General features: G+C 38.8%; 3 protein-coding genes across 8 annotated transcripts; 1 reads left to right on the forward strand and 2 right to left on the reverse strand.

The window, feature by feature from the left end:
- Positions 1–551: 551 nt before the first annotated feature.
- LOC111470359 (protein spinster) lies at positions 552–9,024 on the reverse strand. 3 transcript variants are annotated; one of them, XM_023115919.1, is made up of 5 exons: positions 9,013–9,024; positions 3,695–4,127; positions 1,938–2,564; positions 1,686–1,861; positions 552–1,492 (listed from the first exon to the last, which is right to left on the reverse strand). In XM_023115919.1, exons 2-5 carry the CDS (start codon positions 3,697–3,699, stop codon positions 897–899), a joined length of 1,404 nt encoding a protein of 467 aa, XP_022971687.1. In that variant the 5' UTR covers positions 3,700–4,127; positions 9,013–9,024; the 3' UTR covers positions 552–896. The 3 variants fall into 3 exon arrangements, with proteins under 3 accessions (XP_022971687.1, XP_022971688.1, XP_022971686.1); XM_023115920.1 differs by lacking the exon at positions 9,013–9,024 and having other exon boundaries at positions 1,950–2,564; positions 3,695–4,177; XM_023115918.1 differs by lacking the exons at positions 3,695–4,127; positions 9,013–9,024 and having other exon boundaries at positions 1,938–2,572.
- Positions 5,653–9,736, reverse strand: LOC111470367. Of its 4 annotated transcripts, none has more exons than XM_023115932.1 (3): positions 9,237–9,736; positions 6,326–6,575; positions 5,653–5,931 (listed from the first exon to the last, which is right to left on the reverse strand). In XM_023115932.1, exons 1-2 carry the CDS (start codon positions 9,501–9,503, stop codon positions 6,333–6,335), a joined length of 510 nt encoding a protein of 169 aa, XP_022971700.1. In that variant the 5' UTR covers positions 9,504–9,736; the 3' UTR covers positions 5,653–5,931; positions 6,326–6,332. The 4 variants fall into 4 exon arrangements, with proteins under 4 accessions (XP_022971700.1, XP_022971699.1, XP_022971698.1 ...); XM_023115931.1 differs by having other exon boundaries at positions 5,653–5,935; XM_023115930.1 differs by having other exon boundaries at positions 5,653–5,940.
- A 4,262-nt stretch (positions 9,737–13,998) lies between these two features.
- On the forward strand, positions 13,999–14,781 carry LOC111470333 (protein MIZU-KUSSEI 1-like). Its single transcript, XM_023115883.1, has one exon. The coding sequence runs from the start codon at positions 13,999–14,001 to the stop codon at positions 14,779–14,781; it is 783 nt and encodes a 260-aa protein (XP_022971651.1).
- The last annotated feature ends 374 nt before the right edge of the window (positions 14,782–15,155 follow it).

The raw sequence follows: 15,155 nt of genomic DNA on the forward strand, positions 1-15,155 counted from the left end.
TGTATGTGAGTGAGGACAAAACATGCTGGAAAGGATCATATTCTTCACTCATAGAAGCGAGAAGTAAAAAACACAATCATGTCGTAAGGAATGTAGGGGAATGACGAGACCATCCGATACCCACACCAAAACCTAACTACATTGTGTCTAAATGACTTATGAACCCGAAAATGAACTTCAATGTGCCTATCTACATAAGCCTAATGAACTTAGATTAACTTATGAGTCCTAGATGTGCCTAATTCCTCATTAAAGCCAATAAAAGTACCTAAAACATGTCAAAAGACATTTTCAAACTTCTCGCACCAATTATTTTAAAGTCACTCTCGAACATGCTCAGAAGGTTTATATAATTTATATTTAAAATCGTAAAATCAAACATTAAACTAGTTTCGTTAACACATTTAAATCCTTAGTATAGAAACATCGACAAAAACATCTTCTAGTGTAGAACCAAACATCAAGGTGCATTGTTACCTACGAGTAAGCTACTAATATCGTTAAAATCACTTCCAAACACACTCTTAATTACCGATGCGAGTAAAAAGAAAGAATGAAGGCACAGTTAAGTCTCTAATCCTTCATGGTTCTCAACAAAACGCCTAATTTATCCTGAAATGTTTAAGTCATGTACATATGCAGAACATTCTTAAAAGGAAAAAAGAATGAGCTTCAAAGGGAAAAAGAAACTACATTGGCAGTGGAATTACAAATATATTCCTATGCAGTTCATAACGGCCCAAGTCTACCGCTAGTAAATACTATCATCTTTAGGCTTTTTCTTTCGAGATTTTCCTCAAGGATTTTAAAACGCGTCTGCTAGGGAGAGGTTTCCATACCCTTATAAAGAATACTTTATTCTCCTTCCTAACTGATGTGAGATATCAGACCGTTCCTCAAAGGTCATCAATGAGTTTAGTACCTTTAGAACTCTGCATTTGAGCATTTTCACGGTCAAGCCTGAAATATATATACAATGGCGTGTAGAACAAACAACAAACGCCGAAAGGAACTGCCATCATTGCAAGAAGTCCCTTCGACAATGCAAGAGCCTTCGGTAACGAACCTATAGCTGCGTTGTCGTAACCGAATATTTTCTCTGAGAGAATACCAACCAGAGGAGCAGCAAACGATGAAAATGAACCTTCAAACGCACGGTCAAACGCATATATCATGGTTCGGTGTTTCATTGGGACAACCTCGGCGAAAATGGGAGCATTGACAGCAGTGCCATTCCAGCTGATAGTTAATCCCATCAATAAGAGAGTAACGGCGAAGACGAGATAGCTATCGATAGACTGCGGAACGACTCGGAGGAGGAACAATGAGAATGGTATGCCCATACTAGCACTGAATTGAGCACACATGATTCTGCCAGAATGAGGATAGATCTTTGACAACCTATCCGCAATTAAACCGCCCATGAGAGACCCCAATGCACACCCCACTGCAAAAAGACTAAGTAGAACTGCGGTACTGTTATGACTGAAACCTGAAAGAATAGAAGGACTATCTTCAAAAGCCAGCGGTAGCAACTAAACCGGGGTTTCGTGCGGGTCGGAACCTAGCCGACAAGGAATTTCATATTTATAACAACATACAGTGAGCATACTAACTAACTTTTCGGTCACAAGATTTTATTATACGGTTCATTGGAGACAGGGAAAATCGAAAACGATACTCACCGATCAATTCAAACCACATAGTGAAGAACACCATGGCTGTCCAAGGCAGTGATCCAACTATCCCCTGCAGGACAATGACTTGAAATGTACGTACTTTCATAACGGCTTTCATAGCATGCCAAGACTCGAACCATATCGACGATGAATTAGACGAGGTTCGGTTTATCAAACTGTCCCTGTAGCCAGATACTAAGCAAGTTAGATAATAGAACATAGACTTGTGAAAAGAGATCAAATGAACAACTAACAAACCTCAGGCGGTACCTATCTGAACTGTCCTGAATGTTGCTAATTGTTTTTCTAGGATCAACTACAAACATGTAAACAAGGATACCGATTATTGCACTCAATGTAGCCATCAGAATGAAGGCACAGCGCCATCCTTGTATGCCGAAATACTGTTGGCCAGCCATAACGGTTGCAAGGACACCACCTCCGATGCCCCCCAACGAACCGATGAGGCTTAACAAGCCGAATCCCATACCCCGAACGCCGTCCATGTAGCTATCAGCAATGAAAGATTGGAGTGCTGGAATCACAATAGCCAAGCCAAAGCCATTCAGGGCTCTCCAGAATGCAACTTGCTTAAACTCAAGACTGATACCGACCGCAGCAGTTGAAAGGGCCCAACAAAACGTCCCCATCGCAAGAACTTTAGGACGGTCGTATTTAAGAACTAGAATTCCTGCCAAGGGTGAACATAATCCCTGCACAAAGTTCCTTATGAATGTAAGATATCCTAGATCAGATGGGCTGGCGTTGAAAGCTTCGCTGACTTCCTTGTAAACCGACGGTAGGAGATTCTCATCAGCGCGTTCCATTATAGCTGCCAGGTTGATAAGAAGCAAAGAGATGGAGACCCCATACATTTTTTTGTTCCTGTGCATTAGTAGATGGTGTAAGGAATTGAATAACAGTGTTGTTGAATTCAGCGACCAAATATAGTGTTTCTATCACAACGTCATTATGAGTTGGATGGAAAGGTTGGCAGCCTAAGAGTAAAAGCATTCAATATAAAACAGTATTGCCTAATATAGTACTTCCTTAAACATTAAATCTTACCCACGTCTCAAGAACAAATAAATGATTACAAGATAAAATAAAGAAAAAGATAGGAAATGAGCTATAGGATATTTTCCTCTTTGGACTTTTCCTTCTATGTAACAACTTAAGCCCATTGCTAGTAGATATTCCTCTTCGAGCTTTCTCTTCCAAGCTTCCTCTCAAGGTTCTAAAACGCGTATGCTAGGGAGAGGTTTCCACACCCTTATAAAGAATGCTTCGTTCTCCTCCCCAACCAATGTGGGATCTCACAATCCACCTCTTTTGGGGCCAGCATCTTCGCTGGCACTCGTTCCCTTCTCCAATCGATATGGGACTCCTAATCCACCTCCGTTCGAGGCCCAGCGTCTTTGATGGCACACCGCCTCATGTCCACTCCCCTTCGAGGCTCAGCCCCATTACTGGCACATCGCCTGGTGCCTGGCTCTGATACCATTTGTAACAACTCAAGCCCACCGCTAGTAGATATTGTCTTTTTTGGGCTTTCCCTTCCAAACTTCCACTCAAGGTTTTAAAACATGTCGGCTAGGAAGAGGTTTCCACACCCTTGTAAAGAATGCTTCATTCTCCTCCCAATCAATACGGGATCGCACATCGAGCACAATTTAACAAAACAGAGAACATTTTGAAACTAGGAAGACTAATAATTGAACTAATTAAAACAGAATATGTTTTCTTCATCTTTCTGCATAAATAAGAAACTATTTCAACCAAATTTGGAACAAAACTGAACAAATGAATACAGAGCATCATCAAAAGCAGCTAGATCCAACCCACCACTTGAAATGAAGAGAATAAATTAAACCAGCACAAAACAAATCCATTTCTCAAGCATGAACAATCCAACTGTTAGAACACATCCAATATAAAACAGAACCACTAACTGACATCTTCAAATTCAGAACAGATTAAAAGGAGATAACAGAGCAAGAAAACATGGTACTAACTTCATGTTTTCCAGGAAACTCAGAACCAAAGTCAATCGAAGATCAGAGGAGGGAAGTGAGAAGCTGAGAAATCACGTCAAGATTCAGAAATCCAATCGAATGAACGGCAGATCTGGGGCACCCAATTTCAGCGTGAAGAAACCCCAGAAGAAGCTTGAATCTCATCGGGAACAACATTCAAATGTGTATTCTGACATTGCCATTTTAATATTCGAGAAGAAAATTCGTCCAATCTCAGGTAAACAAGCAGACGATTCTGGGATTCAAAATCGTCCTTGTGATAACGATTTTTCAATTTTTTTTCATCAATGAAATCGATTACCTGGCATTCGAATCGGAGTACTTGTGTGTTGATCCAGCATCAGGCCGTTTGAAGTTTGGGTATAAGAAATTTGTTGGGGTCAACAAAGATGAATGCGGCTGATAAGCTCTCCTATTCCTCCTGACGTTAAGATATTAGATGCCGCTCAAAATTCCAATCGCCCGGCTAGTCAACTAGATGATGTGTAATTTATTTGTTTTTTATTTAAATATTAATTCGGTATCCAAAATTTTAAATTATTTAACGTCGATGCTAAACTAAATATTTTAAAATGTGATTTAAACTTATTTTTGACGAATTGGGTTCCGTGTGTTAGACGAACACGACTCTCCACAATGATATGATATTGTACACTTTGAGTGGTTCTTAGATTATAAACCCATGACCATTCCCTAAATTAACCGATGTGGGACTTTCATCATCCAACACCTCCCCTCGAACAAAGCACCCAACACCTCCCCTCGAACAAAGCACACCTCCCCTTAATCGAGGCTTGACTCCTTAGGAGTCTTAGTCATTTTTGACTGCCTTCGTACCTCCTTTGTTCGACATTCGAGGATTTGCCAATCTATTGGCACGACTAAGTTTAGGGCATGGCTCTGATACCATGTTAGACGAACACGACTCTCCACAATGGTATGATATTGTCCACTTTGAGCATAAGCTCTCATGGCTTTGCTTTGGGCATCCCAAAAGGCCTCATACCAATGGAGAGTGTATTCTTAGATTATAAACCGATGACCATTCCCTAAATTAACCGATGTGAGACTTTCATCATCCAACACAGTGTAGGAATTTTCTCTTATCTATATATATATATATATATATATATTGATTGATTTATATCATTTGGAAGAATTTTTAACATTTTCATTTTTCAAAATAATTTTGGTTAAAAAATCATAAAAAAATCCAATAATATTGACTATAATGTCTAAAAACTCAATTTTTATCATTATATACAATAAAAAAGTATGTGCATATATACATTATAAGTATACAGATGAGGGGGCGGAGACAATAACCTCGCTCCTAGCCCCATTTAGGTAACAAAAAGAAATCTTTACCTACTCTTTGTCTCATTCGAAACAGGTCCCTAGAACGTCCCGTCTTTAAAGTTTAAATATACATCTTTTAATTCAAAATTTTATAATAAATATAGCATTTCTAACTTTTTATGCAAATAGTTCGACTTAAATCACTGTCATTTTGTTTTATTTGTTAGGTTACGTTACATCTAAATTAAAATGATTTCGACAAATTTCAATTTACTACAAAGTGGGTTAGAAAATAGCTTTTCGTGTTCACTTTTGGAACTATGTTTCAAAGAATCAATTTTCAAGTGATTTTTATAAAAGATAAATCAAGTTGATTTCTTTAAAAATGACTTTTATTTGTTACATCACTCAGAATTTTAATATACAGGTAAAAAATTGAATTGGTTACGTGGACATTTCAACATAAAAATTAATTAAGAAATCAACCAACACATTACTTGTTTTTATCTAATGCTAAAACGTTCTATAAATTAAGAAATCAACCTATACTTCATCGTTACTAAATGTGCAAGATCAAAGAAAGACTTTTTCGGCTTATTTTCTTAAACTTAATTAAAATGAATCAATCGAAATGAGAATAGAACCAAAAGAAAGTGATTAATGTTGTTTACTTCACATGAAATTGTAACAGCTTAAACCCACGGGTAGTAAATATCGTCCGCTTCTCGGGCTTTTATGTATTGTCATCACCTTCACAATTTTAAAGCATGCCTGCTAGAGCGAGGAGAGGTTTCCACACATCGTTCTCCTCTCCATCTTGAAGATCAATCTCACCCTAATTATAGCTCCTTTTCTACTTCCTCTTGTTCAAAACGAAACCTCTCCGTCACTCTGCCCCCTCCTCCCACCCTCTCGCACTAGCCAGCCTTGCAAAATAGTTTAAATGGGTAATATTCTTCCCACAAGGGGTTGTGTAAGCATACAAACACAAACACAAGTATTAAAAACACTCTCAAACCAAATTGATTAAATGCAAAGGGGCATCAACTCATAATATCACTCCTAATCCTCGCCTAACAAGTATTAAGTTCATGTTATGACAATGAAACAGACTCTAATCCAGAATTATATGCTTTGAGAATGGCGTATGTATTTGGATGGATCAGTCAATTTCGATCTCTCATGCAGTATAAGAATCATAATTCTTCTCTTTTTTTCACCTTTTTGAAAAGATATATTAGGGTATAAAGACATAATTAGCTGACGAACAAAATGTTTAAGGATTCATATAATGGGAAAAGTGGCACATACATCAACTTTATTGGGACTTTCTTGATTCCTGTCCTTGTATTTCATCTGAGACTGAGATCTCAGTTGAAGAGTCCAAGCCCAGGCACCTGAGAAAAGCTGATTTAGCAAGCCTGAAATAACTGCAAGGGTGAAGATCTACCTTGGTTTCTTGAGAGCCGTCCCCTCCTACTACAGCGCCTTCTACCACTTGTGTGACTCTCCTGCTCGTACTACTTGTTATCTCCCCCCTGATGCTTTGATCCTTAGAGACCTGCATGTTGTTTTGTTACACTTTCAGACATTTTGAATCTAGAGATCCAATGCACTCAGAATGGTAAATTCTAGGCTCCAATACACAAAACATGCAAGAGCTCACTTCAAGTGAGGCTACCGAAATTTGTTTTTACAATATATATGCTACAAGCCAACTTGAATTCAATTCTTCCTTTACATAAAACTAAAAGGGGAATGCACAAGGCACACCCTAGGAAGACATATATAACAAACTTGTAACCGCCAAACTCCCTACTAGCAAATATGGTTCTCGTTGGGCTTTCCTTCAAGGTTTTAAAAACCCTTTCTTTTTTGGGCTTCCTTCAAGGTTTTTAAAAACCCTTTCTTTTTTGGGCTTTCCTTCAAGGTTTTTAAAAACGGTTCTCTTTGTGCTTTCCTTTTTAGGCTTTCCTTCAAAGTTTTTAAAATTCCTTGAGGGTTTTTAAAAGTAAATCAATTTAGCATCTATTAACAGCAAAGAGTAACTGACTCTGTAGTAGAACAACACCCCAGCCAACATGGGTTCTCACAATAGCAATTAGCCACAGAATCAACAGCAATTAGCCACAGAATTAACAGCAAAGAGTAACTGACTCTGTAGTAGAACAACACCCCAACCAACATGGGTTCTCACAATAGCAATTAGCCACAGACTCAACCGCAATTAGCCACAGAATCAACAGCAATTAGCCACAGAATGTAAATCAATTTAGCATCTATTAACAGTAAAGAGTATCCGACTCTGTAGTAGAACTGTTAATTTAATGAAAAACATAAAACTCCGGTTCAAGGGATTGACTAATTTCGTTTCACCATCTAATAGTCGAAGGTCAGTAATCGACACTAATTAGGCAGCAATGCTTACCTGGATAGTAAACACTCCATATGTAAATGATAAAATAAACTCTAGTTACAAAAATGTTGGCTTAAAAGGGGTGATCTAAGGGGGCCAGGAAGAATCTAGTCGATAGTTAATCCTCACGAAAAGCTAACACCATTGCTCTGGAAGCATTAATAAAACACCCAATCCGTACTTGTTTTCTTCTTTGAGAACAGGATCACATCGTCCATTACCACCTTTTGTTGGGCTGGCTAGTTAATCACAGGAGATAGGAATATAGGAAGGGGTGATCAACAGGGCAGAAAGAATCAAGTAGAGAGAGAGTAATCCTCTCCAAAGGCTAACACCATTGCTCTGAATTGTACCTTTCGAGCATTCACAGAACTGATTATTTATGTTTGTTTTTCTTCTTTGATGTCAGCATTGCATCCATGGTATTGAAGCTGTCCATTCCTTTACCATTGCATAGAAGAAGATGAAGTAAAGAGTTGAGTCCCTCGAAAAAGGAATTGGTGAGGTCAATGAATGTGAGAGTTTCAACTTTGGAGCGTCTCTTCTGCCTTTATGTGGAGTGTCTCAAATTCCTTCCTCCAGTAAGTGAACTCGTTTAACCCGAGTTGAATTTGACATTTCTTCATAGAGACTCATATATCCTCCTTGGATGTGTCTTTCTTGAAAATAGTTTCAAACATGGAATGATCCAATGCCTGAAAAAAAATAATTCTTTGCTTTCATGTCCTTGAGTTTTTGCTCATCATCAAGACGATGTTATGCCTCTATCCATGTCTATTCAAGAGGTGCAACTCGGATTCCTATTTCAACCAAGCTCTAATATCCTTTTGAATGTAGAAAATTCCCATCAAAATTGTTCCAATGATCGTAGTGACCATCCAAGAAGGTTGCACAAACTTATTTTTTTTGTTGTCATCACTCTTTTATCAATCTTTGAATTTCAGTTAGCTGCAACTATGCTTTATCAGGCCTATGATTGACTCTGATACCAAATATTGTGGACACACATATTAACTCAAAGTAAATATCTGATATTGAATGCTTAGAAAATTATAGGCCTAACAAGAAGAAAAAATTAATGAACTTCTAAAAAGAGGAAACCCTAAAAATACCTTGAGCGGTCGTAACAATCCACTAACAATCCCAACAATTTCTCTTCTAAACCTAATAATAACAACCCACTAACAATAAAAGACTTATTCAAAGTTACTCCGAACTAATTTTTCATTCTGAATCATTTTGGATAGGTAGCGCAAGACCTTCCTGCAGAAATATGGATCCATCCAATTGTGCATACATTACAGTTTCGCGAGGCCTTAGGGCAGGTTGTTCGTTCTCTGCCAACTATTACTCAAGAATTAGGGTTCTACGCTGGAAAGGTAGTTGAATCAGAGAAACTTTTGGGCATTAGACAGACGGCTCGCATGGGTTACCAAGGAACTCTACAAAATGGAAAACCCCTCCCGGATTCTCAAGCATCACAGGAACCCCTCGACACTATCAACACTGATTTTCCTGTAGCCTAAACGAAATATTCAATTGATAATGAAACCCAAACATTCTGTACACCCTATATTCTCACCCATTACTCTGCAAAAATCCAATCAATCTAGGGGGAAAACCCATAAAATCGATTCTGAAGCAATCGTGGAATCTAGAAATCCAAAATTGGAAAATAGAGTGAAATAGCAACAGATTTGACCGGATTCTGCAGAAGAAAAATTCCTAAATTTCCGAGAATAACCAGCCACAAATACAAAGATTCTTACACAAGTCGTAAAAAACACAAGCCGAGAAACGCCATACCTGCGCTTTCCGCGGTCGATTAGAGTCAATTCTGAAGTTCTGATTCGGAAGATTCTTCCCCTTGCGAGCAGCGTCACAAACAAACCGAGTAGTAGAAGACGAAGCAATTGCGGCAGAGGAGTTGCTCTCAGTACTGCTTTTGGAGAAATCAACAGCGAAAACGGTAAGACAATAAAGCGCGAAGATGAGGATGATAACAAGCAGCTGGATCCAGATTAACCACGAAACTCCGGGTTCAAGAATCAGCTCATCTTCAAAATTGAACATGTTGAGGCGAAGTAAAATCTCATAGAGAGGATGAATTTTTGCAATGAAATTGGTTGGTGGGTGTGGATTTGAGGAGAAGAAGAAGGGTGAAGGAAGGTATGAGTACAGAGCGTGAAAGGCAACAAAAAGGTATGATCGGAGGACTTCCGACCTCCAACGGTTTCCTTGTTACGGTCCTTGAGAGCGTACAGAAAATGGACCCATCGGCCATCACATTCACCCCTTCACGTTTACACCTTTTTTCTATTAAAAAACAAAATTACAAAAATTATTTCAATTTTGTTTCTTTATACATTCCATTCTTTTCAACAAAGAAGGGAAGAGTTAGGTTTAGGCTAACTGGCACGGATCAAATCAAGTAAAACCCGAACGAGTGAGATATACTTAGACAGACGAATTTTGTACTTTTGGGTTTAAGTTGTAGCTTTTGGGGCGTGAATTAGACGCTCTGAGCTCCATTCGAGCTAGTTTTTGGCTTCAAGAAGCATGTAGGCATAGGGGTTAAGTTTCTTGGACTCGGTTAGGGTGCAATCAAGTTCCTTTTAGCATTTAAAAGACACGCAGAATTGGGCTAAGTTGTACCTACCATCACCTTCAGTCGAGCTAGTTTTTTTGCTTCAAGGAAACATTCGTGTTCGAGATGATGAGTTAAGTTTCTTGGACTCACTTAGGGTGCATTCAAATTGAGCATTTTTTTTTTTTTTTGTACTTTGGGCTAAGTTGTAGCTAATAAACTAATTAACTATATTCAAACTAAAACTATATATAAAACATGGATCCTTTTGTCGAGAGAAAAACGAAAAAAGACGTGAATAATAAACATATATTATATATATAAATATACACACAAAATGAGTCGAAAAAGACAGAGAATATAATTTCTTTTTAAAGAAAATTGATACAAATTTGTTTTAGATAGATGAAGTGTTTCCTTAGCCCGAAGTAGTTCAAAAAGGGCGGTGGGTACATTTGGCTCTAGAGTTGCTTTTGAACATAATCCGAAGAGTTGAAGAGAGTGAAACCTCGTGGCCTGCTAGGACTGTTATCGTCTTTTGTGCCGTCTTTTGTGCTTTAGTGTGCAAGTCATGGAGAAACATTACGAAGGTTAGGCATGAGATGGTCCATGTTTGTTTATCTCTATTCACATCCAACAACACGGTCTTATCTACCACATATAACTCTTTAGCCGATATAATATGTGATGTCCCACATTGGTTGGGAAGAGAACAAAACACCATTGGAGAGAAAACAAAACACTAATTATAAGGGTATGGAAACCTTCTCCTAACAGACGTATTTTAAAGCTTTGAGGGGAAGTCTGAGAGGGAAAAGGGAAGTCTGAGAGGGAAAGTCCACAGACGTATTTTAAAGCTTTGAGGGGAAGTCTGAGAGGGAAAAGGGAAGTCTGAGAGGGAAAGTCCAAAGAGAACAATATCTGCTAGCCGTGGATTTGGGGCGTTACAAATGGTATCATAGCCAAACACGAGGCGGTGAGCCAGTAAGGACGCTGGGCCCCGAAGGGGGTGGATTTGGTAGCGGTCCCACATCCCCTAGCCAAACGCGTTTTTAAAACCTTGAGAAGCCCAAAAGGGAAAACCCAAGAGAACAATATCTGCTTCTGGTGGATCGGGACCGTTACATAATCACTTACTATAACGTAACTCTCACAAAGACCCATCTCAACATTCTTCGGTTCTCTAACAACCTCTGTGAAGCTAACTCGTTTCTGTTTGCTTATAACGCAACTCTCGCAAAGACCCATCTCAACAGACTTCAACTCATTTCATAGCCAACATTTTCATTCCTTTGACGCTAATATATCCAAATCTATTGTGTCATAGACTTTGACGCTAATATGCACCATGGCACAATAATATGTTAATATGCCCAAAACATTTTCATTTCTTTGACGTTAATATGCACTCACAGTAACAGCAGCCATGTTTATAATCCTGCCGTGGTATAATAGGTTCAGATTTTGTGTCAAGTACTACCATCATGACACCCTTACAATTTTCCACGAACTCATCCCAATTCTAACACATTTCATTTGGTCTCCTTAGAGTTTTTTCCATTTCTTTTCTAATTTTGATCGCTCAGGTTTGTTTGGGCTCTTTAATTTACTTCTTCCCCTTCGATCAACACTAAGACTGCCCGATGAATCTCCAAGTTCCCGTTTGTGAACATTTTTTTATGAGAACTACATCTCAAATTTTATCAATCTTCAGTTTCTCGAGTTCTCAAGAACTGTAGATCGTGACAATAACAGTATCCCACAACTCGGATAAAGATGCAAAATCAATGCTTTAATTTTATCTTCGAAAATAATTTTCTCCGAGCTCAATTGACTTACAATCATAGTGATTCATTTATATGATCTGCAATAGATCCACCATTAGACATTCGTAGATTGAACAATCTCCCTATCAAATACACCTTGTTCAAAGTTGATGGTTTTTCATACGTATTCGATAGCGCCTTCAACAAGTCTGACGTTGTCTTCTCCTTAATGATGTTGAACGCCACATTTCTGGACAGTGTCAACTGGATCAACCATAGGGTCTGTCGATCCTTGAGCTTCCACTACTCCGTGGTCATGGTATTCGGCTTCACCCCAGACAGGGGTTCGCGAAGATATTTTTTGTACATATAATCTTCAATTTACATCTTGATATGAACCACGACCAAGGAATTTCCATACCTGAAGGTCCAATTACAAGGACGAGAGCTAAGAAGCTACAACAAACCTTATACAGTTATATTCAAACTATGGTGAGCTCATCAAAGGAAATTCTAGAAGACGCTGGAGACCTCCCTTATATGTTGTGCAAAGTTGAGCTTCAAGAAAGAGATGAATTAAATGCACTTTAAGTTGCATTTAATGAACTCCACTGAATTTATGAAACTAGTCCAAGGATGAGTCAATAAGCACATTTTATTAATTGCATTATTATATTATGTTAGGTTGAATGGCTCAATGACCCGACCTAGGGTCACGACCTCATGTATTTATAGATGTGTATAATGAAGATTACATTCTAAATCATAGATTTGTTAACAAACTATGAAATCATAGATTTGGTAACAAAACTATGAAATCATAGATTTGGTAACAAACCAAATAACTATGAAATCATATATTTGGTAACAAACCAGTAAATCATAGATTTGATAACAAACTAGTAAATCATAGATTTGGTAACAATCTAGTAAATCACTAGATTATCTTACTATACACAAATATGATTTACTCTACGTTTAACATATTATACTTTAAATATTTGTTTGTCATATTTAAGCTAGTTTTAAATATAGGAGTTAAGGTTATATTGTCACCCACATAGGTTACTCTATTCCACCATTAACTAGCCATTTTAATATGGAGGTTATGGGTATTTTTCATTTACTAGCCCATTTAATTTGGGAGTTATATATCCATACGTTAAGGTTGTAAGGGCTATATAAAGCCTTCTTTTCTTTGATTAGACATCAGATTTTGGAATTAAGAATAGAATTTCTATTTTAGATTTGTTGAGAGCTAAACTTTCTTTGCAAATTCTTGTGTTTAGAACTTGCATGTAGAGTCATTCAAGTGGTATTGATCAAACCTCTTGTGGAGTGATTCGAATCACGAGTTTAGAAACGAGTTTTCTTTACTCTTGATCTTGATCATCAAGGTAATCCGTTCCATACTTTCCCTTGGGTTGATTTTCCATATCACATCTTCCAGAAACTAATCTTGAATCCATCAAACTTCTCAAATCCAATTTTTGAACTTTCCATCTTTACATGTGTGTGTCACAGTGCGGCAAGTGTTCCGAGATAAGTGTCTCAGGCGACTTCCTTTGAAATTGATTTTTAAGGATAGTATTGGACGGCATGAGTGTGCCAGTATTGAGCCTTTGTCCATGTAACAAAGGTTGGATTTTTGTACCCACTATTTGGTACGATATCCATAAACGGCATGACATGGGCACGAGAGGGCCAATTCCTAGATAGAACCTGGATGGATGGATGTTCGGGATGTCTTGATGTTAGAAACGACATGTGGGCCGATTCTCAATGGCATGACCATATGAGTTGCAGTGACAGACGACACCCCATAAAGGATGACATCAAGACCTGTATGGACCATGTTAATTGGGAACTAGGGGTGTTCATAGTCTAGGTTAGATCAACCCAAAAGTTCCCGTTTCCTGGATTGATAATCCAACTCAACCCAACCCAACTCAACCCTCTATTTTCATGTTGCGTAATGTTTGTTATATGTTCCCGAGGTTACAAACAATCATATTGACCTACGTGGTTGCATCAAATAATTGTAGAAATAAAACATAAAACATAGAAGAAAAATTCTATTTTTTGGTAGACAAAATTGATTGATGGCTCCAAAAATTAAGGAGGCTAGACCCATTCTAAAACACAGGCCAATAACTGTCTATACCGGCCATCCCCACCCTCTCTCTCTCCCTCTCGCTCTCTCACGCTCTCCTCAATGACCGTATTGCTTCATTACCGTCGGTTCATGGGAGACCCAAAAACCACCTCCACCGCCATCATTGCGATAGATTCGTCAGCTCCACCGCCGCCTCCGCCACCGCCGCCAAAAGCCCCGTCGCTATTGCAATCGACCTCCCTCGTTCCCCCATCCAAGAGAAAGAAGAACAAAACCAAAGTCTTCCGAGTTTTCCGATCGGTTTTCCGATCATTCCCCATCATAACTCCGGCATGCAAGATCCCCCCCCTCCCCTCCGGGATAACAGAAACGCTCCGAACGCCGTCGGGGAGCCGCGTGACCGGGACGCTCTTCGGGTACCGAAAAGGGCGCGTGAGCTTATCGATGCAAGAGACTCCACGGAGTTTCCCCAGCATGGTGATCGAGCTAGCCATGCATACCAACGTGCTGCAGAGGGAGATGAGCTCGGGGATGGTTAGGATCGCGCTTGAGTGCGAGAAGAGAACCGACAAGGCCGACAAGACCAAGCTCATGGAGGAGCCGTTATGGTCCATGTTCTGTAACGGTAAGAAAACTGGGTATGGCGTTAAAAGGGCAGCCTCCGATGAAGATCTTAAAGTTATGGAGATTCTCCGGCCGGTGTCCATGGGTGCCGGGGTGTTGCCGGGAAACTCTGACGTGGAGGGCCCCGATGGTGAGATGGCATACATGAGAGCCCACTTTGAACGGGTGGTGGGGTCCAGGGATTCGGAGACGTTTTACATGTTGAGCCCGGAGGAAAATAACGGGCCGGAGCTTAGCATCTTTTTTGTAAGAATTTAACGACATTGGGGAATAAAAACTTTAATATTATTTTCATAACAACTTTTTAAATTTAATTAGAACTTAAAACACGATATATATATATAATCGATAAATGAATAATTTGATATTACGCCCATTAATCGTTATTTATAAAGTTGACCTAGATATAGTGTAACATTCGTTTCACGATCTATTACTATTGACACATTAATTTAAGAGAAATAATGATAAATAGAAAATGTATAAAAACCGTAATATAATTTAAATATAAGCGTGTAAAAAAAAATAGTAGGCTCGATGGTCAACCATATTTATGGCTCTAACTTAACACTCAACACGTCAGTCAGGATCCACGAGCTCTAGTAAATTAATAGGCAATTTACCGCTTCGAT

This window comes from Cucurbita maxima, unplaced genomic scaffold, assembly GCF_002738345.1.
Source record: "Cucurbita maxima cultivar Rimu unplaced genomic scaffold, Cmax_1.0 Cma_Scf00044, whole genome shotgun sequence".
In the NCBI taxonomy this organism is placed as follows: Eukaryota; Viridiplantae; Streptophyta; class Magnoliopsida; order Cucurbitales; family Cucurbitaceae; genus Cucurbita; species Cucurbita maxima.

What these genes read in the sequence shown, in the direction of transcription:
- LOC111470359 (XM_023115918.1), bottom strand. Translation starts at nt 2,572, where the DNA reads ATGCACAGGAACAAAAAAATGTATGGGGTCTCCATCTCTTTGCTTCTT. An exon ending in TCAGATAGGTACCGCCTGAG is followed by an intron (nt 1,862 to 1,937) that starts GTTTGTTAGTTG and finishes ATCTGGCTACAG; the next exon opens with GGACAGTTTGATAAACCGAA. An exon ending in TATGTGGTTTGAATTGATCG is followed by an intron (nt 1,493 to 1,685) that starts GTGAGTATCGTT and finishes CTATTCTTTCAG; the next exon opens with GTTTCAGTCATAACAGTACC.
- LOC111470367 (XM_023115932.1), bottom strand. Translation starts at nt 9,503, where the DNA reads ATGTTCAATTTTGAAGATGAGCTGATTCTTGAACCCGGAGTTTCGTGG. An exon ending in ATCGACCGCGGAAAGCGCAG is followed by an intron (nt 6,576 to 9,236) that starts GTATGGCGTTTC and finishes AACAACATGCAG; the next exon opens with GTCTCTAAGGATCAAAGCAT.
- LOC111470333 (XM_023115883.1), top strand. Translation starts at nt 13,999, where the DNA reads ATGACCGTATTGCTTCATTACCGTCGGTTCATGGGAGACCCAAAAACC.